The sequence below is a fragment of the Cetorhinus maximus genome, chromosome 23, assembly GCF_964194155.1.
Source record: "Cetorhinus maximus chromosome 23, sCetMax3.hap1.1, whole genome shotgun sequence".
Taxonomy (NCBI): Eukaryota; Metazoa; Chordata; class Chondrichthyes; order Lamniformes; family Cetorhinidae; genus Cetorhinus; species Cetorhinus maximus.
This window is the reverse complement of record NC_135901.1, coordinates 22343257-22366094: the sequence shown is the minus strand read 5'-3', so window position 1 is coordinate 22366094 and position 22838 is coordinate 22343257. Positions and strand designations below refer to the sequence as shown.

General features: G+C 45.6%; 2 protein-coding genes across 2 annotated transcripts in view; one reads left to right on the top strand and one right to left on the bottom strand.

The window, feature by feature from the left end:
* LOC144697884 (uncharacterized) overlaps positions 1-22838 on the bottom strand; it is a 52007-nt gene that overhangs the window by 16818 nt on the left and 12351 nt on the right. The window contains exon 2 of the mRNA XM_078569851.1: positions 16548-17071. Coding sequence (XP_078425977.1) covers positions 16548-17071 — 524 coding nt within the window. The remainder of the gene's footprint in view (positions 1-16547; positions 17072-22838) is intronic.
* On the top strand, positions 10429-12398 carry LOC144696977 (uncharacterized). Its single transcript, XM_078568710.1, has one exon. It carries the CDS (start codon positions 11057-11059, stop codon positions 12260-12262), a length of 1206 nt encoding a protein of 401 aa, XP_078424836.1. The 5' UTR covers positions 10429-11056; the 3' UTR covers positions 12263-12398.

The window sequence follows — 22838 nt, the reverse complement described above, 5'->3', positions numbered from 1 at the left end:
TAATATAGGGTGTAAATGGTTGAGGTCCCAGCACTGATCCCATAAGGCCATAAGACATCGGAGCAGAAATTAGGCCATTCGGCCCATCGAGTCTGCTCCGCCATTCAATCATGGCTGATAAGTTTCTCAACACCATTCTCCCCACTTCTCCCCGTAACCTTTGATCCCCTTACCTATCCCAGTCTTAAATACACTCAATGACGTGGCCTCCACAGCCTTCTGTGACAATGAATTCCATAAATTCACCACTCTTTGGCTAAAGAAGTTTCTCCTCATCTCTGTTCTAAAAGGTCTTCCCTTCACTCTGAGGCTGTGCCCTCGGGTCCTAGTCTCTCTACTAATGGAAACATCTTCCCCATGTCCACTCTATCCAGGCCTTTCAGTATTCTGTAAGTTTCAATCAGATCCCCCCTCAACCTTCTAACCTCCATCGAGTATAGACCCAGAGTCCTTAAACCTTCCTCATATGTTAAGCCTTTCATTCCTGGGATCATTCTCGTGAACCTCCTCTGGACCCTCTCCAAGACCAGCACATCCTTCCTAAGATACCAGGCCCAAAATTGCTCACAATATTCTAACCAGAATATCAGGTCTGACCAGAGCCTTATAAAGCCTCAGCAGCACATCTCTACTTTTATATTCTATTCCTCTCGAAATAAATGCCAACATTGCATTTGCCTTCCTAACTACCGCCTCAACTTGCAAGTTAATCTTAAGAGAATCCTGGACTAGGACTCCCAAGTCCCTTTGCACTCCAGATTTCTGAATTCTCTCCCCATTTAGAAAATAGTCCATGCCTCTATTCTTCCTACCAAAGTGCATGACCTCACACTTCCCACCTTGTATTCCATCTCCCACTTCTTTTCCCATTCTCCTAACCTGTCTAAATCCTTCTGCAGCCTCCCCGCCTCCTCAATACTACCTGTCCCTCCATCTATCTTTGTATCATCTGCAAACTTAGCCAGAATGCCCTCAGTTCCTTCATCTAGATCATTAATGTATAAAGTGAAAAGTTGTGGTCCCAAAACTGACCCTTGCGGAACTTCACTAGTCACCAGCCGCCATCCTGAGAAGGACCCCCTTATCCCCACTCTCTGCCTCCTGCCAGACAGCCAATCTTCTATCCATGCTAGTACCTTGCCTCTAACACCATGGGCTCTTATCTTACTGAGCAGCCCCCTGTGCGGCACCTTGTCAAAGGCCTTCTGGAAGTCCAAGTAGATAACATTCATTGGCTCTCCTTTGTCTAACCTGCTCGTTACCTCCTCAAAGAATTCTAACAGATTTGTCAGGCATGACCTCCCCTTGATGAAACCATGCTGACTTTGCCCTATTTTACCATGCACTTCCAAGTATTCTGAAATCTCATCCTTAATAATGGACTCTAAAATCTTACCAACGACTGAGGTCAGGCTAATCAGCCTGTAATTTCCCATCTTTTACCTCACTCCCTTCTTAAACAGGGGGGTTACATTAGCGATTTTCCAGTACTCTGGGACCCTCCCTGACTCCAGTGATTCCTGAAAGATCACCACTAACACCTCCATTATCTCTTCAGCTATCTCCTTCAGAACTCAGGGGTGTAATCCATCTGGTCCAGCTAATTTATCCACCTTCAGACCTTTCAGTTTTCCTAGCACCTTCTCCTTGGTAATGCCCACCAGACTCACCTCTGCCCCCCGACTCTCTTGAATTTTGGGGATGTTACTCGTGTCTTCCTCCATGAAGACTGAAGCAAAGTACCTATTCAGTTCCTCCGCCATTTCTTTGTTCCCCATTATTACTTCTCCAGCATCATTTTCCAGCGGCCCAATGTCCACTTTTTCCTCTCTCTTACCCTTTATACATCTAAAAAAAACTCTTACAATCTTCTTTTATATTACTGGCTAGTTTACCCTCATATTTAATCTCATCCCTCCTTATTTCTTTTTTAGTTGTCCTCTGTTGTTCTTTGTAGGCTTCCCAACCCCCTGACTTCCCATTGCTCTTCGCCGCATTGTATGCTTTCTCTTTAGCTTTTATGCTGTCCCTGACTTCCCTTGTCAGCCATGGTTGCCTCGTCCTCCCTTTAGTATGCTTCTTCTTCCTAGGGATGAATTTCTGCTGTGTCTCCCAAATTACTCCCAGAAACTCCTGCCATTGCTGTTCCACTGTCTTTCCTGTTAGGCTCATCTCCCAGTCAATTGTGGCCAGCTCCTCCCTCATGCCTTTATTCAACTGTAATACCGTTACATCTGATTCCAGCTTTTTCCTCTCAAATTGCAGGGTAAATTCTATCATATTATGGTTTCCTTCACCTTAAGCTCCCCTATCAAATCTGCTTCATTACACATCACTAAATCTAGAATTGCCTGTTCCCTAGTGGGCTCCACCACAAACTGCTCCAAAAAGCCATCTCATAGACATTCCACAAATTCCTTTCCTTGGGATCCATTACCAACCTGATTTTCCCAGTCTACCTGCATATTGAAATCCCCCATGATCACTGTAACCATGCCTTTCTTACACACCTTTTCTATCTCATGGTGTATCTTGTGCCCCACATCCTGACTATTGTTCGGAGACCTGTTCATAACTCCCATTATGGTTTTTTTACCTTTGTGGTTCCTAAACTGTACCCACACAGATTCTACATCATCTGACCCTACGTCGTTTCTTGCTATCGATTTAATTTCATTTCTTACTAACAAAGCAACCCCACCCCCTCTGCCAACCTGCCTATCTTTTTGATAGGATGTATATCCTTGGATATTTAGCTCCCAGTCCTGATCCCCCTGCAGCCATGTCTCCGTGATGCCCACCACATCATACTTGCCAATTTCAAACTGTGCCACAAGCTCATATACCTTATTTCACATACTGCGTGCAATTGGATACAGCACCTTCAGTCCTGTATTTCCTGTTCCTCTTCTCATCGTCGTCCCTTTATCTGATGTGCTTGAAGTTAGATTCCTAGCCCTTTCCAAATACTCTGTCCTATTTTGTGTTCTGGAGAATTTAATAGCCTCTCCTGGGCTCTCCTTCCTTTTCAGTTTTTTCATAATTTTCCATGAAGTTGAATCCACCCCTTATATGCTAACCTGCTGCTTTGTTTCCTATTAGTCATACTTCTTGGAGTTTTACCCTTCCCTTCCCCCAGACTTTCTAGGTTAAAGTCCTGTTAACCACCCTATTTACCCTTTTCGCTAGAACATTGGTCCCAGATTGGTTCAGGTGGAGACTGTCCCAACGGTACAGATCCCTCATGTTCCAATACTGATGCCAGTGCCCATGAAATGGAACCCCTCTTTCCCACACCACTCCTTTAGCCACGTGTTTACTTCCCTTATTCTCCCGTCCCTATGCCAATTTTCATGTGGCTCGGGTTGTAATCCGGAGATTATAACCCTTAACGACCTGTTCTTTAATTTAGTTCCTAGTTCCTGATAATCCCCTTTCCTCTTTCCTAGTCTTACCTATGTTATTTGTCCCGACGTGGACTACAACAACTGGATCCTCCGCTCCCTCTCCAAAATCCTTTCAAGCCGGTCAGAGATGTCCCTCACCCTAGCACCGGGCAGGCAACATACCATGCGGGACTCTTGATCCTGCTTACAAAGGATGTTATCAATTCCCCTAATTATTGAATCCCCTACAACTACCACTTGTCTTTTTGCTCCCCCCTTTTGAATGCCCCCCTGTGCCACGGTGCCGTGGTCTGCTGGCTCATCCTCCCTACAGCCCTGTTCCTTATCCACACAGGGAGCAAGTACCTCGTACCTGTTGGACAAGGTCAAGAGCTGAAGCTCCTCTGTTCCTGAATACAGGATCCCTCTACCTGCCTCACTTGCAGTCACACCCTGCTGACCCTGACAACTGACCGAATTTGAGGTACTTAATCCACTGGGTGTGACTGCCTCCTGAAACAAAGCGTCCAGGTAACTCTCCCCCTCCTGGATGTGCCGCAGTGTCCGGAGTTCGGACTCCAGCTCATCAGTTTTGAGGAGTTCTTCCATCAACCAACACTTGCTGCACATATGGTCACTGCGGCTCGCAATGGGATCTGCCAGCTCCCACATCATAAAGCTACAACACATCACCTGCCCAGCCATCTCTAGTTAGTTAATTAATTTATTAATTAGCTTTGCAGTGTTTTTTTCAAATTTGGTGCAGATTTCCTACTAACCAATCAGGTCATAGCTTTCCTGTGATGTCACTTTTTCAGTTTTATCCTGTGTCTCGGCCGCTTTCCTCGCGCTCTTTTATCCCCGTGGCATTCCAGCAGTTAGTCTACCAACCTGAAAATGACCCATTTATCCAGACCCTCTGTTTCCTGTTAGTTATCCAATCCTCTATCCATACTAATATATCACCACAACACCTTATCACTTAGCCTGTGACAGCTAATTGAATACCTTTTCGAAACCCAAATGCACTACATCTACTGGTTTCCATTATCCACCCAGCTAGTTACATCCTCAAAGAACTTTAATGAAATTGTCAAACACGATTCCCTTTCAGAAAACAACGTTGTCTCTGATTGTATTATGACAGTGGTTGTTTTTGGAATTTTTTTCGGAGGAAGAGGACTTACACACAGTTAATTCAAACCAAAAGAAAAGTTAGGTCTGAATTTCTAGCCTAAACTTCCAGTGATGGTTTTTGGAAACTCCTTTTACAGGGGGATTTGCAAACGGGAAACACAAACCAAGCATCACATCAAGATCTGACATAGATCAGGACCTGAACATCATCAGCTTTTGAACATGGAAGCAAACAGCCCTGTTCAAAGTGGGGCGGTAAGGTTCATGTGTTCTGAATGTCCGGTAAGTCTGGCTGTCCACTCCCATTGTGAGAGTTTGTGGGAGCTCATCAAACTCTCCCGGCTGAAGCCGGACCAACAGATCGGCTGGAATTAAATGATTACAGACATGGAAGGAGCGTTAAACATCCTGTGAATTCTTCCACTAATTCATACTGTTCTCCAAGGGATGAGTTCAAAGAGAAATAATCGCTCCACTGTGTAATTTCCTGAAATAATCCCTGCTGTCTGTCCTGAATGAATCCATTTCAGTAACAAATGTTGAAATGCTTGCTCCGCACCCACAGGGTTTCATCTGTTTAAAGCCACAAACAGAAAGCTCCAGTTTTCTCCTGGAGTTTGACACAAATCTGCTTTCAAAATAATGCAGTTTCAGCCATTGAGGGAGACGTGGCCTCAGCTCCGCCCCTTCATTCACTCCGATTGGTTGGAGGACCTCCAGTCCCGTCCCCTCTTCCTATTGGTCTGAAACCTCCGTCAATCATTCCCCGGCATTGTGACCTGGAGCATGCGCAGTGTGAGTGATGTCCATGAACAGATGCTTGTTTGTCTCATCTTCAGGCGGGAAGGAGGCGGATAAGCGGAGGCAGCGTTAGGGGCAGTGGGTGGGAGGGGAGGCTTCACAAACACCCAGTGGAGGCCTCAACACCCCCAGTAAGAAAGTACCAGGCCCGCCTTTGCACCGAACGGAACGGCAGCTGCGGGCTTTCTCCCGGTGCCAGGCCCAAGTGGACAAATGTGGGTTAATGAAGGAAATGCAGCAATGGGTTTGTTAATGAGAAATCATCTTTAACTCACTTTACTGATCCTGGAGCAGGAAGCAGGAGAGAATGGTGCGAATTTCTATTCTGGACTGACAGGGATGGATTTTGGAAACTCCTTTTACAGGGGGTTAGAAGAGGAGGATTTACAGACGGGAAAGCCAAACAGACCTGGAGCCTAAAACAAAAACAAAAATAGCTGGAAAAACTCAGCAGGTCTGACAGCATCTGCGGAGAGGAACACAGTTAACGTTTCGAGTCTGTATGACTCTTCATCAGAAGTAAGACCTGGAGCCTGATTCCCTTCCCTGAAGGATATTAGTGATGCAGTTGGGTTCGGCTCCACAAATTACCAGATTCATTCAGCTCAATTTCACAACCTAGGTTTGTCTTTTTGTGGTCTCTCACTCCCTCTTTTCTGTTTTAAATCAATTTCATAGGATATTAGGAGAGGAATTGCAGTTAGGAAATTTAAATCAAACATCACATTAGGATCTGACAGAGTCTTTCGATTCATCAGGACCTGAATATCATCAACCTTTGAACACGGAAGTAAAAAGCACCATTCACACTGAGGAGAAACCAGGGAAATGTGGGGACTATGGGAAGGGATTCAAATACCCGTCTGAGCTAGAAATTTATCAGCGCTGTCGCACTGGAGAGAGGACATTTCCCCACTCTGATTGTGGGAAAGAATTCATTGATTCAACCAACCTGCTGACACACCAGCGAGTTCACACTGAGGAGAGGCCATTCACCTGCTCCGAGTGTGGGAAGGGATTCACAAAGTCAAACCTCCTGCTGAAACATCAGCGAGTTCACACTGGGGAGAGACAGTTCACCTGCTCCAAGTGTGGGAAGGGATTCATTAATTCATCCGACCTGCTGACACACCAAAGAGTTCATACTGGGGAGAGGCCGTTCGTCTGCACCAAGTATGCGAAAGGATTCGCTCAGTCATCCACCCTGCTGATAGACCAGCGAGGTCACACTGGGGAGAGACCATTCACCTGCTTCGAGTGTGGGAAGGGATTCACTTGTTCATCCAACTTGATGAGACACCAGCGAGTTCACACTGACAAGAGACCTTTTAAATGCCTGGACTGTGAGAAGTGCTATAAAACTTCAGATAAACTTATGTCCCATCAACATATTCACACTGACGAGAGACCATTCAGGTGCTCTCACTGTGGGAGTGGGTTCAGGCGATCATCTGAACTCACTGTACACCAACGAATTCACACTGGGGAGAGACCATTCCTCTGGTCCGAGTGTGGGATGGGATTCACTCAATCAGCCAATCTGCTGTCACACCAGCGAGTTCACACGGACGAGAGACCTTTTAAATGCGTAGACTGCAGGAAATGCTTTAAAAGTTCTGGGGAACTGATGCGGCATCAACGAGTCCACACTGATGAGAGATCTTTTAAATGCCCAGACTGTGGGAAGTGCTATAAAAGGTCTGGGGATCTGATGTCCCATCAACGTATTCACACTGATGAGAGACCATTCAGATGCTCGCACTGTGAGATTGGGTTCAGGCAATCGTCTCAGCTCACTGAACATCAGCGAATTCACACTGGAGAGAGGCCGTTCACCTGCTCCGAGTGCAGGAAGGGATTTACTCAGTCATCCCATCTGCAGACACACCAACGGGCTCACAGTGTGGAGAGACCATTCACCTGTTTCGTGTGTGGGAAGAGATTCACTCGGTCATTTACACTGATGAGTCACCAGCGAGTTCACAAATAATTACAGTAATTTGATTTTGCTGTTAATCATGCCTAGGACTGAACCATGTTCATTGGGGTCTGTTTCTGCTGATGTTAATAAACTCCAGCCCAGTTATAATGGTTAATATTTGGATAAAAGTCAAATAAATCAACTTTGTTCTAAACGCACAGTGTGGTGAAACTTCTAATATCTCTAACAGGAGTTAGTTCCTTTTGAAGTGCTCTCCCTTTCCCCGTATCCTCCTCCTCACCTCGAACAACAAGTGTGAGGAGCTCATGGAACTTCTTTGTCACTAAGATTGAGACAATCTGATCAGCTGCGTCTGCTGCTTCCCTCCCTTCCACTAACCTACCTGGAAAAGTTGTATCTGAAGCGCCTTCTTGTCCAAGCTCTGCACTTGCATCTTTCTCCAGTTTCTCTCCAATCTTCTATCTCCCTCAGCTCATTTTGTCTCTGAGACCCGCCTTCGGCTTTCTTGACACTATTCTCACTAAACTGCTGACCATCCAACTTCCACATTTTAGACAATATCCTTAACTGTTCATTCTCTTTTCATACTGTCCCTCTCACCTTTAAATCCACTGTTATCTCTCATTGTAAGGAAATCCTTCGACCCCACCGTCCTCCCCCACTCTCTTTTCTCTGACTTTGTACTTGCTAGGAAACTGTTCGATCTCTAATTTTTTTCCAGTTTGGATCAAAGGTTCCTGACCTGAAGCATTCACTCTGTTTCCCTCACTGTAGATGCTGTTTAACCTGTTCAGAGTTTCCAATATTTTCTGTTTTGAGGTCAAACAAATATACGAATTAGGAGGAGGAGTAGGCCACTCGGCCCCTTGAGCCTGATCTAATTGAGCTGATCTAATTGTAAGTTTAACTCCACATTCCTGCCCACCCCTGATAACTTTTCACCTCCTTGCTTATCAAGAATCTATCGAGCTCTGCCTTAAAAATATTCAAAGACTCTGTTTCCACTGCCTTTTGAGGAAGTCAATTCCAAAGACTCATGACCCTCTGAGAGAAAAAACTTCTCTTCATCTCTGTCTTAAATGGGCCACCCCTTATTTTTAAACAGTGAGCCCCCAGAGCAAGTTCTAGGTCGGATTTCCACCTAGAGTATTACAGTATTTTGTTTTTGAATCAGAGAGGATCAGTTTTCTCTGGAATGAGACATCAGTAACTATCACCCTGTTCGACATGAAACTAAACTCACTGTTAATTCCTCATCAGTGACAATGTGAAACTCAAGGTTACCAGCCGGGATTGAACCGAGGACTTTCTCATGTAAAGTAAACGTGATAATCACTGCACTGGGGAAATGGGTGTGAATCCCCCCCGGACAGAGGGGAACTGACCATCCATCTCTAGCTCTAATTCCCAAACAGAAAATCCTGCCTAGAATCAGCAAGTCAGGCTGAGTCTGTGGCCGCTCGCAACGTTAGAAACCGTCACAATGCCCGAGTGATTGACGGCAGTTCCGGACCAATAGGAAGAGGGGGCGGGGCTGGAGGTCCCAGCAGCTGGGTCTGGTCCTCCAACCAATCGGAGTGAATGAGGGGGCGGAGCCAGACTGTGACTGAAGCATGCGCAGCGCGGGTAATGGCGATGGAGAGACGGGACCACAATGGGTAAATGGGGAGATGGCGGGGTGGAGGGAGCGATCGATCCGGCGGGTGGACGGAGAGGCTCCGGAAACATGTAGTGTAAACCGCAAACCCCGGAAATAAACTGACCGGTCCCCCTCCCCCGTTTACACCGAGCGGGGCCGCAGCTCCCAGAACAATGAAGAGCCGGTTTGTATCAGGCTGGACATTGGTTCCAGAGGCTGGTCCCTGGTCTCCAGTGTCGGTTCTTTATCATTGAATCATTGAATGTTTACAATACAGACGGGGGCCATTCAGCCCGTCCTGTCTCTGCAAGAGCAAATCAGCTGTTCCCACTCCCCTGCCCTTTCACTACAAGACCAGCAGCAGATATTTCCCATCCCCAGTTACCTGTGGAGAAGATGATGTTTGACCTTCTTGAACCGCTGCAGTCCATGTGGTGAAGATGCTCCCACAACTATGGACAATACAGATGGAGGTCTTGGAGGGTTGTGAGGCTGCCGGAGATTACAGAGATAGAGAGATGCAAGACCATGGAGGGATTTAAAAACAAGGATGAGAAATTAAAAGTTTTATTGCTTTTTAAACAGGAACCTTTGTAGGTCAGTGAGCACAGGGGTAATGGGTGAACACGTCCCACAGGCAGCAGGATTTTGGATCACCTCAAGATTACAGGGAGGTTAAATATTTGGAGAGGGCAAAAGAACATAAGAAATAGGAACAGGAGTCGGTCATTCAGCCCTTCGAGTCTGCTCCTTCATTCAATGAGATCATTTCTACTTCAATGCCATTTTCCTGCACTATTCCTGGATCGTTTTATGTTTTTAAGATGTAGAAATCTATCGATCTCAGTCTTGAACATACTCAATGACTGAGCCGCCACAATCCTGTGGGGCAGTGAATTCCAAAGATTCACCACCATCTGAGTGAAAAAAAATCCTCCTTGTCTCAGTCCCAAATAGCTTGCCCTTTATTCTGAGACTCTCTCCCCTGGCTCCAGAACCTCCAGCCAGAGTTAAGTCTAGAAATAATAAGAGAATGGATGACAGTTTTTGCAGCAGATGAACTGAGACTAGGGTGGAGTCAGGAGATGTTACTGAGGTGGGAATAGGCGGTCTTGGTGATGATGTGTTTATGTGTTTGAAAGTTCATCTTGGGGTGAAATGTTTTGCCATGGTTTTGAACAGTCTGGTTCATCCTCAGATAGTTGGCAGGTAGAGGGATGGAGTTGGTGGCTCAGGAGTGGAGTTTACAGAGAGGACTGAAGACAATGGCTTTGGTCTTCCCAATATTTAAATAGAGTAAATTTCTGCTCATCCAGTACTGGATGTCAGACAAGTCAGATGGTGTGTGACTTGGAGGAGAACTTGGAGGTGATGATGTTCACATATACCTGCTACCCTAGCCCTTCTCGATGGTGGAGGTTGAGGGTTTGGGAGATTCTGTTAAATTGTGGAGCATTTGCAGGTCTATAAAATGCCAATCCATTTCCATCTGCCTCTTCCACTGCACCCCACCCCACCCCCCTCGCTCTCTATCCGATTCCTCTCAATGTTTTTTTTTCTCTCTCTCTCCCACTTCCCTCCTTTCCTTCTCTCTGTCTTTCTTGGAACATAGAATTCTCTAGCCCAGAGATCTCTGGATGCTCTATCTTTAAATATATTTAAGGCTGAGATAGAGAGATTTTTGGTCTCTCAGGTGAATATCAGATCAGATCAGATGGATATGGGGAGTGGGCGGGAAAGTGGAGTTGAAGACCAAGATCAGCCACGATCATGTTGAACGGTGGAGCAGGTTCCACAGGGTGTTTGTTCTTACAGAGGCCAGAGTCTTGTGTCGGCCAGACTGGGTGGCAGATTCCCTTCCCGAAAGGACATTAGTGAACCAGTTGGGTTTTTACAAAAAATGCAGTAGCTTTAATAGTCACTTCTTCCTAGTGCCAATCGTACAAATTACCAGGTTCATTCAGCTTAATTTCACAACCTGCCTTTGTGTTTTTGTGGGTTCTCTCTCACTCGTTTATTTTCTGTTTTAAATCAATTTCACAGGGTATTAGAAGGGCAGGATTTGCAGTTGTGAAATTCAAACCAAACATCACATCGGGACCTGACAGAGTCGCCAATTTACCATAACCTGAATATCATCACATTTTGAACATGGAAGGAAAAAACACCATTCAGAGTGGAGAGAAACCATGGAAATGTGGAGACTGTGAGGAGGGATTCAGATCCCCGTCTGAACTGGAAGCTCATCGACGCAGTCACACTGGGGAGAGGCCGTTCACCTGCCCTGAGTGTGGGAAGGGATTCAGTCGGTCATCCAACCTGCTGCAACACCAGAGAGCTCACACTGGGGAAAGGCCATTCACCTGCACCCAGTGTGGGAAGGGATTCGCTCAGTCATCCCACTTAGTGAGACACCAGCGAGTTCATAGTGGGGAGAGGCTGTTTACCTGCCCCGAGTGTGGGAAGGGATTCACTCGATCATCAGGGCTGCTGACGCACCAGCGAGTTCACACTGGGGAGAGGCCGTTTACCTGCTCCCAGTGTGGAAAGGGATTTGCTCAGTCATCCAACCTGCTGAAACACCAGCGAGCTCACACTGATGAGAGACCTTTTAAATGCCCAGACTGCGGGAAATGCTATAAAAGTTCCCTGGATCTGATGCGCCATCAACTTGTTCACACTGACGAGAGACCATTCAGGTGCTCTCACTGCGGGACTGGGTTCAGGCGTTCAGAAGAACTCACTGTACATCAGCGAGTTCACACTAGGGAGAGGCCGTTCACCTGCTCCGAGTGTGGAAAGGGATTCACTCAGTCATCTGCACTGTTGACACACCAGCGAGTTCACACTGGGGAGAGACCGTTCACCTGCTCCAAGTGTGGGAAGGGATTCACAGATCCATCCACCCTGCTGAAGCACCAGAGTGTTCACACTGATGAGAGACCTTTTAAATGCCCAGAGTGTGGGAAGTGCTATAAAAGTTCCCGGGAACTGATGTCCCATCAACGTGTTCACACTGATGAGAAACCTTTTAAATGCCCAGACTGCGGGAAGTGCTATAAAAGTTCTGGGGACCTGATGCGCCATCAACGTGTTCACACTGACGAGAGACCATTCAGGTGCTCTCACTGTGGGACTGGGTTCAGGGGATTAGAACAACTCACTGCACACCAGCGAATTCACACTGGCGAGAGACCGTTCACCTGCGTTATGTGTGGGAAGGGATTCACTCAGTCATCCACCCTGTGGACACACCAGCGCGTTCACACTGGGGAGAGACCGTTCACCTGCCCTGACTGTGGGAAGGGATTCACCACCTCATCCACCCTGCTGAAACACCAGCGAGTTCACAAGTAACTATGGTGATGGATTTTGCTGTTTATCACATCCTGGACTGAACCATGTTCACTGGCATCTGTTGCTGCTGATATTCATAAACTCCAGCCCAGTCATATGGATTAACTGTCTGGATAAAAGTCAAATAAATCAGTTTTGTGTTAAACATAGCGTGTTGAAACTTTTTAATATCTCAAACATAAGTTAGTTCCTTTTGAAGGGCTCTCCCTCTCCCCTGTCTCCTCCATCCTCACCTCCAACAACAAGTGTGAGGAGCTCATGGAGCATCTTTGTCCCTAAGATTGAGACAATCTGATCAGCTGCCTCTGCTACTTCCCTCCCTTCCATTAGCGCACTGGGCAAAACTGTTTCTGAAGTCCCCCCCTTGTCCGAGCCCTGATCTCACATCTTTGTCCAGTTTCGCTCCTATCTTCTATTTCCACAGAGCTCACCTTATCCATGAGACCTGCCTTCTGCTCCCCTGATCCTATTCTCACTAAACTGCTGACCATCCAGCTTCCACATTTTAGCTGATCTTGTTGGCAGTTCTCTGTCTCTTCTGGTTTTGTCCCTCACCTTTAAATCCGTCATCACCCATCATTACAAAAACAACCTTTGAACTCACCAGCTTTGCAAACTAACGCCCCATCTCCAATTCTCCTTTCCTCTTCTTGGGACTCTCCCCAAGGATCAATCCTTGGCCCTTCCTATATCACATCTACATGCTGCCACTAGGTGACATCACCCAAAAGCACCATGTTAGTTTTCTCATGTACACTGACAACGCCCAGCTCTACCTCACCACCATCCCTCTTCATTCCTCCACTGTTACTAAAATATCAAACTGCTTATCCCACACCCAGTACTGGATGAGTAGAAATTTCCTCCAATTAAAAATTGGGAAGACCAAAGCCATTGTCTCAGTCACCACTACAAATTCCGTTCCCTAACTACCGAGTCCATCCCTCTCCCTGGGAACTGTCTGAGGCTGAACCACACTCTTCACAATCGTGGTGTCAGATTTGACCCCAAGATGAGTTTCTGACCACATATCTACACCATCACTAATACCAGATATTTCAACCTCCATAACATCTGCTGCTGAAACCCTCATCCACGCCTGTGTTACCTTCAGACTTGGCGATTCCAATACATTCCTGACCAGCCTCTCACATTCACCCCACCCCCACAGGGAAATGTGAGATCATCCAAAACTCTGCTGCCCGTGTGCTTTCTCACACCAAGTCCCGTTCACCCTTCACCCCTGTGCTCACTGACCTACATCGGCTCCTGGTCAAGTAATGCCTCAATTTTAAAATTCACATCCTCATTTTCAAAACCCTCCACGGCCTCATCCTTCCATATTTCTGTAATCTCCAGTTTTACACCCTCTGAGATATCTGTGCTTCTCATTCTGACCTCTTTAACATCCCTGATTTTAATTACTCCACAATTGGTGGCAGGGCCTAGGCATGAAGCTCTGAAATACCCTCCCTAAATTCTCCATCTCTCTCCTGATTGAAGATTCTTGTTCAAATCTGCCTCTCCAATCAATGTTTTGGTGATCCACCTTAATGTGTCAATATTTTCTTTATGGAACTCCTCTGAAGCACCTTGGGATGTTTTATTACATTAATTATATTATATAAATACAAGTTGTTGCTGTTTCATATCAACCAGTTTGCACACAGTAAAATTCCAAAAGCAGCAATCAGACGAGCATCAATTAATCCAGTTTTTTTGGTGGTGTTAGTTAGAACATGAATGTTGGTCGCACTGCACAAGGAGAACTCCCCAGTGGACAGTATGTGGAGCTGAAAGCTCTTGTATTCATTTAGAACCTTTCACATCCTCAGAACAGTGTCAGGTGGGGGAGGCAGTGGTGTAGTGTTACTACATTGTCACTGGACTAGTAATCCAGGAACCCAGGGTAACGCTCTGGGGATCTGGGTTCAAATCCCACTGAAGCAGATGATGGAATTTGAATTCAATAAAAATCTGTAACTAAAAGTCCAATGACAACCATGAAACCATTTTCATTGTCGTAAAAACCTGTCTGGTTCATTGATGCCCTAAGGGAAGGAAATCTGCTATCCTTTCCTGGTCTGGCCTATGTGTGACTCCAGACCCACAGCAAGGTGGTTGGCTTTTAAACACCCTCTGAAACGGCCCAGCAAACCACTTGGTTGTATAAAAAGCGCTAAAAACAAGTCAGCACTGTGGGTGTACCTACACTACATGGACTGCAGCAGTTCAAGAAAGCAGCTCACCACCACCTTCTCAAGGGCAATCAGGGATCACCAGTAAATGTGACGCCCACATCCCATGAATGAATAAAAACATGTATCAATAATCAGAGTACTGTTACATTAATAATCAGAATCCTATTACATCAATAATGATGATCATATTACATTAATGATCAGAGTCCAATTACTTTAATATTCAGGATCCCAACACATTAATAATCAGGATATTATTACATTAATAGTCTGGTACCTATTGCATCAACAATCAGGAACTTATTGTATAAATAATCAGCGTCCTATTACATTAATAATCAGGATTCTATTACATTAATAATCAGGATCTAATTACATTAATTACACGGTTCCCATTGCATTAATAATCAGCTGCCCATTGCTCCAATAATCAGGAAATTATTGCAATTATCAGGATGCTAATACACTAATAATCAAAATTATTTCAATGATAGAAAGGTAGGTGGGAGAGTAAGTTTTGAAGAGGACATAAGGAGGCCACAAAGGGACACAGATAGGTTAAGTGAATGGGTAAAGATCTGGCAAATGGGGTATAGTGTGGGCAAATGTGGCATTGACCATTTTGTCAGGAAGAATAAAAAAGAAGCATATTATCTAAATGGTGAGAGATTGCAGAGCTCTGAGATTTTATTTATTCATTCATGGGATGTGGGCTTCATTGGCTGGGCCAGCATTTATTGCCTATCCCTAGTTGCTCTTGAGAAGGTGGCGGTGAGCTGCCTTCCTGAACTGCTGCAGACCATGTGGTGTAGGTACACTCACAGTGCTGTCAGGAAGGGAGTTCCAGAATTTTGACCCATTGACAGTGAAGGAACAGCAATATATTTCAAAGTCAGGATGGTGAATGACTTGGAGGGGAACTTCCAGGTGGTGGTGTTCCCATCCATCTGCTGATCTTGTCCTTCTAGATGATAGTGGTCGTGGGTTTGGAAAGTGCTGTTGACAGAGCCTTGGTGAATTCCTGCTAGTGCATCTTATAGATGGTACACATTGCTGCTACTGTGTGTCAGTGGAGGAGGGAGTGAATGTTTGTGGATGTGGTGCCAGTCAAGCAGGCTGCTTTATCCTAGACGGTGTCAAGCTCCTTGAGTGTTGTGGGAGCTGCACTCATCCAGGCAAGTGTGGGGTATTTCATCACAATCCTGATTTGTGCCTTGTAGATGGTAGACAGGCTTTGGGAAGTCAGGAGATGAGTTACGCGTCACAGTATTGCTAGCCTCTGACCTAATTTTGTAGCCACACTATTTATATTGCTAGTCCAGTTCATTTTTTGGTCAATGGTAACCCCCAGGATGCTGATAGTGGGGGACTCAGTGAATGGCATTGAACCTCAAGGGGCGATGGTTTGATGCTCTCTTGTTGGTGATGGTCATTGCCTGGCATTTGTGTGGTGCAAATATTACTTTCCAGTTGTCAGCACAAGCCTGGATATTGTCCAGGCCCTGCTGCATTTGGACATACCCTGCTTCAGTATCTGAGGAGTCGCGAATGGTGCTGATCTTTGTGCAATCATCAGCGAACATCCCCACTTCTGACTTTATGATGGAAGGAAGGTCATTGATGAAGCAGCTGAAGATGGTTGGGCCGAGGACACTACCCTGAGGAACTCCTGCGGTGATGTCCTGGAGCTGAGATGATTGACCTCCAACAACCACAACCATCTTCCTTTCTGCCAGGTATGACTCCAACCAGTGGAGAGTTTTCCCCCTGATTCCCATTGACTCCAGTTCTACGACAGTTCTGCTTTTGCAGACCATTTCAGTGGAAATGTGCACTCCCAAACTCAAAGAGCATCAGCCCACTGGAAGCAAAGTCAGTCCAACAGAGCATGAGCCCACTGGAAGAAAAATCAGTCTGGCAGAAAGAAACCCTTCAACCCTCCCACTTCACCAAGTGTCAAAATGAACATGGCTCAGTTCTGATGAGATTAACAGCAGCAATAATAGCAGAATCCAACCCCTACAATCAACCATGAACTTGCTGGTGTGTCTGCAAGTTTGATAACTGAGTGAATCCCTACTCACACTCAGAGCTGGTGAATGGCCTCTCCGCAATGTGAACTCGCTGGTGATTCTGCAGATTGGAGGACAGACTGAATCCCTTCCCACATTCAGAGCAGATGACTGGCCCTTCCCCGGTGTGAACACGCTGGTGTGTCAGCAGGTTGGATGATTGAGTGAATCCCTTCCCACATTCAGAACAGTTAAATGGCCTCTCCCCAGTGTGAACACGCTGGTGTGTCAGCAAGTTGGATGACTGAGTGAATCCCTTCCCACACGCAGAGCAGGTGAAGGGCCTCTCCCCGGTGTGAACTCGCTGATGTGTCCGCAGGCTGGATGATTGCGTGAATCCTTTCCCACACTCAAAGCAGGTGAATGGCCTCTCCTTGGTGTGAACTCCCTGATGTGCCACTAGGTGGGATGACTGAGTAAATCCCTTCCCACATTCAGAGCAGGTGAATGGCCTCTCCCCAGTGTGAATTCGTTGGTGATTCCACAGGTCAGACGACTGTTGAAAACGCTTCCCACACTCAGAGCAGGTGAATGGCCTCTCCCCGGTGTGACCACATTGATGAATCTTCAGTGCAGACAGGGTACAGAATCCTTTCCCACACACAGAGCACGTGAATGGCCTCTCCCCAGTGTGAACACGTCGATGGGTTTCCAGTGCAGACGGGATCCGGAATCCCTTTCCACAATCCCCACATTTCCACGGTTTCTCCATGGTGCGGGTTTCCTTCTTTCTTTCCAGGTTTGACAATCAGCTGAAGCCTCATCCACACACACAACACATGTACCGTCTCTCCCTGTTATAAATGGTGTGATGCACTGGAATACACTCACTCAGGTCTCTCTGTCTCGGTGATTTTCCAGTCACACTGATGTTTAAAATCTTTTGGAGCAGACAACACAGACAAACATTTCTTCTTCTAGTTTCAGGTCCCAATGAATCAGGTGACTGTTAGATTCTTACGTGATGTTTGGTTTGATAATCTGTCTGCAAATCGGTCCATTCCAATGTCCTGCAAAAGGAGTTTACAAAGGTCATCACTGTCAGTACAGGATAGGAATTCGGACCAGGCAATTCTATTTCCTATGGATCATTCTTTCCTCAAAAGCTGTAAATCTTCATCCCACATACTTTCCCTCCATTCTCAGTCTACCGTACCTAAAAACACCCATCCAATTCTCCTGAAGGTGCGAATCCATGCTGATCGACAGATCCATGCTTAGTTCTATATATCTATTGAAGAAAAATTCATGTAACATAGAATATGGTATTACATGATACATGGGGGATGTGAGGAAGCACTTTATTTAGGAAGTGAGTAGTTATGACATGGAACTCTCCGCTTAAGAGGGTGGTGGAAGCAGAGACGATCAATGATTTTAAAATGAAATGGGATGGGCACTTGAAGGAAATAAACTTGCAGGGGGATGGGGATATAGAGGGCGGATGGGACTGACTGACTGAATTGCTCAACAGAGAGTCAGCATTGACTCAAGTTGGCAAATAGATTACTTCTGTGCTGTAATGACTCTATGACTGGAAATATACAAAGTAGCTACAGCACTCTATTGCAAGACGAGAAATAATGACAAATGTACTTCATTACAGAAACATTAATAATATATCTAGTATATAGCATATCACAGAATCACACAGTGCAGAAGAGGCCCTTCGGCTCATCGAGTCTGCACTGACACATGAGAAACACCTGACCTACCTCCCTACCTAATCCAAATTACCAGCACTTGGCCCATAGCCTTGAATGTTATGATGTGCCAAGTGCTCATCCAGGTACTTTTTAAAGGATGTGAGGCAACCCGCCTCCACCACCCTCCCAGGCAGCGCATTCCAGACCGTCACCACCCTCTGGGTAAAAAAGTTTTTCCTCACATCCCCCGCTAAACCTCCTGCCCCTCACCTTGAACTTATGTCTCCTCGTGACTGACCCTTCAACTAAGGAGAACAGCTGCTCCCTATCCACCCTGTCCATACCCCTCATAATCTTGTACACCTCGAGCAGGACGCCCCTCAGTCTTCTCTGCTCCAACAAAAACAACCCAAGTCTATCCAACCTCTCTTCAAAACTGAAATGTTTCATCCCAGGCAACATCCTGGTGAATCTCCTCTGCACCCGCTCCAGTGCAATCACATCCTTCCTATAATGTGGCGACCAAAACTGCACACAGTACTCCAGCTGTGGCCTCACCAAGGTTCTCTACAACTCCAACATGACCTCCCTACTTTTGTAATCTATGCCTCGATTGTTAAAGGCAAGTGTCCCATATGCCTTTTTCACCACCCCACTAACATGCCCCTCTGTCTTCAGAGATCTATGGACATACAGGCCAAGGTCCCTTTGTTCCTCTGAACTTCCTAGTGTCATGCCGTTCATTGAATACTTCCTTATCAAGTTACTCCTTCCAAAGTGTATCAACTCACACTTTTCAGGGTTAAATTCCATCTGCCATTTATATGCCCATTTGACCACCCCTTTTATATCTTCCTGTAGCCCAAGACACTCAACCTCACAGTTAACCACCTGGCCAATCTTTGTGTCATCCGCAAACTTACTAATTCTACCTCCCACATAGTCATCTATGTCGTACATATAAATAACAAATAATAGGGGACCGAGCACAGATTCCTGTGGTACGCCACTGGACACTGGCTTCCAGTCACTAAAGCATTCTTCTGTCGTCACCCTCTGCCTCCTACAACTAAGCCAATTTTGAATCCACCTTATCAAATCACCCTGTATCCCATGTGCATTTGCCTTCTTTATAAGTCTCCCATGCAGGACCTTGTCAAAGGCTTTGCTGAAATCCATATAAACTACATCAACTGCACTACTCTCATCTACACACCTGGTCACCTCCTCAAAAAATTCAATCAAATTTGTTAGGCATGACCTCCCTCTGACAATGCATGCTGACTATCCCTGATCAAACCTTGCCTCTCCAAGTGGAGATAGATTCTCTCCTTCAGAATTTTCTCCAATAGTTTCCCTATCACTGACGTGAGACTCACTGGCCTGTAGTTCCCTGGCTTATCTCGACAACCCTTCTTAAATAGCGGAACCACATTAGCTGCTGTCCAGTCCTCCATCTCCCCCATGGCCAGAGAGGAATTAAAAATTTGGGTCAGAGCCACTGCGATCCCCCCCCCTTGCCTCCCTCAGCAGCCTGGGACACAAATCATCCAGACCTGGAGATTTGTCCACTTTTAAACCTGCCAACAGCTCCAATACCTTGTCACTCCCTATATCAAGTTGCTCAAGAACCTCGCAGTCTCTCTCCCCGAGTTCCATACCTTCATCCTCATTCTCTTGGGTGAAGACAGATGTGAAGTATTCCTTCAACACTCTCGCGATGTCATTTGGCTCCACCCATAGATTTCCCCCTTGGTCCCTTATGGGGCCTATTCTTTCCCTGGTTATCCTCTTCCCATTGATATACTTATAGAATATCTTGGGATTTTCCCTACTTTTACCAGCCAGAGCTTTCTCATATCCTCTCTTTGCTCTCCTAATTGCTTTCTTAAGCTCCACTCTGCACTGTCTGTACTCCACTCATGCCTCCGCTGATTTGCTTCCCTTGTACCTGCTAAAAGCCTCTTTTCCTTCTCATCGTAACCTGAACACTAAACCTCTCTGTCCAATATCAATTTACTGTCCCCTTAAATGCCAGCCATCTCCTGGGGAAACCACCCCTCTAATTAGAAACTTAAGAAAGAGGCCATTCTTTTAGCCAGACAAATGTGTCGAGCTGAGGGAGTAAAGGATGTCAATGTCTTTAACCTTTCCAGAGTCTGCACCCTCCCTGGATTCACTTCCTTTCCCTTCAGTTCCTGCAAGTCAACAATTTAAACTCAGAATTAGAAAGGAAATGGAAAGGGGGAGAAAAGAAAGTGTGTTACTCACAGAAGTGGGACAGAGGAAGAAGTTTTGGTGTGTATGAAACTCTATTGAGTTATCAACAGTCACAGATTTCAACTCTTTCGAGTACAGTCACAGATCTTGGTTTCCGGGAAACTCTTTCGAGTTATCAACAGTCACAGATTGCAACTCTTTCGAGTACAATCACAGTTCTTGGTTTCCGGGAAACTCTTTCGAGTTATCAACAGTCACAGATTGCAACTCGTTTCGAGTACAAACACAGTTCTTGGTTTCCGGGAGTGGGACATGAACCCACAACCCTCTGATTCAAAGGCGAGGGTGCTATGAACTGAGCCACAGCTGAGCTGAATCTTCATTCAGAGCTTGTTAATCTGCTCATTACAGCTTTGCTGGGCAGTAATGAACATGTTCACAAGCTCATTGTCCAACACCCGCATTCAAACAATGGGGGAAGCTCCGTGCAGCCATTGGCACAAAGCCCAATTCAGGTCCACTAGCTCTTCCCATTGGTCAATGCAGGTCCGACCACAATGAGGGAGCGTAACTCGTGCCCACGTTGGGGCGGGAGAGACTTTGACCTCCAGATGCGCTGAGCTGTTGTCCAATCCGCAGTATTTTGCTTCTGTAACCAGTGTTATTGCTCCCAATGGGACACTGTGTACTGGGGACGAACCACTGAGTCATTGTGACGTCCACAATGGAACACTGCCTGAATCAGCCAATAGGAATCACTCTGCTCTGTGTGACGTCCTCGGGTTCCAGTCTGCGGGCCGCGCGGACACGGGAGCTCCGCCCCCACCCCAAGCGCTTGCTCGAGACAAGGTCTCCAAGCAACTGACAATAGCGAGCGCTGGAGGACCGGAAGGACTTTGGTCCTCCAGCCAATCAGAGGACGGGGTTCACACAGACCAAAACTTCCTCTTACGTCCAGGATTTAAGAGTTTGCGTTGAAAAGAAAAAGAGAAACAGGCGGGGTTGAAAGGTTGAGATTTTCAGGAGAAAAGGGAATAATTCAGGAACAGAACAGTGAAGCTGTGAGTGGGAGATGGAGAGGGAGGAAGTCTGAGCAGCTGGGAAAAGAAGAGCCAAAAGGCTGATTGGCGAAATCCAACAGTGAGAGGTCCAGAGGCTGTGACTCTTGGGGCTGCCTGTGGAAATGGGCTGTGGGAAGACAGCCCTCTGAAGGAACTTCAGTCCAACCTCCTGGAGGAGGAAAGGAACTGAATGTAAACCTTGGAAATACAGAGAGTTGTGGGACTCTGTAACTGGAATTAGTGTCATATGTGCTGAGGGGGGAAATGCTTGTGATTTTGTGGAAGCTGTTTTTATTTTATGAGCTATTTAAAGTGAAATTTAGCTCTTATTTTTTAAAAAAAACTATTTTTTAATGCATGCTTCATTTACGTTGATTTTAGTTTGATTGTTACAATAAAAGTTTTAAAACGTGAAACCTTGCCCTTCAGTTTATTCCGTTGAGGTTGTCTGGGAATTTGTTTTTTTTATTTTAAGGTTATTGTTCTCCATGGGGATTGTAACAACAGAGATGTGTCTAGTGTTGCTATATGGTACATATTAGATGTCATTTATGGTTTTGTAGTAAAGTTCATTCATTATTATTTCTAGTCTTGTAATATAGTACTGTAGGTATGTTATATATTTCCAGTTATAGAGTCATTCCAACACAGACAGAGACAATTTGGTTACTCAAATCTATGCCAACTCTCTGCAGAGCAATCCAGTCAGTCCCATTCCCCCTCTATATCCTGGTAACACTGCAAGTTTATTTCCTTCAATGTCCATCCAACTTAATTTTGAAATCATTGATTATCTCCGCTTCCACCATCCTCGTATGGAGTGAGTTCCAGTTCATTTTCAGGGTCCTGGACAGGAAGCAGTGAGCATGTATCTGTCAATCAGCATGAACTGGCACCTTCAGGAGAACTTGGGAGAGTGTATATGAGGGACAGCAGATTAATTTGGGGATTTGTTTAAAAATTATGGTAGTAATTTGTAGACATGTATATGTGTTTAATTTCTTGTTAAATTAATAAATGTTTAAGTTAGTTTAGATTTTAAAAAAACCTCTTAAGGCTTAGTGGTTTTATTTCTGAATTCAGAGCTGCATCTCAAACATACCAATTGAAAATATAGGTTTTGACAGTTGTTCAAGTTTCCATCTGGGATTTAAACAACTCAGCCTTTACAAGTTGCTGTGTCATAACATCGCTGCAGTACTACATTACAACATTACAAGACTAGAAATAGTAATAAATGTACTTTATTGCAGAACCATAAATAATATATCCAATATGTAAAATATTACTAGACATATCTATGTTGTTACGATCCCCTTAAAATAAACAAATTCCCAGGCAACCCCCAACGGAATAAACCTAAGGACAAGGTTAAC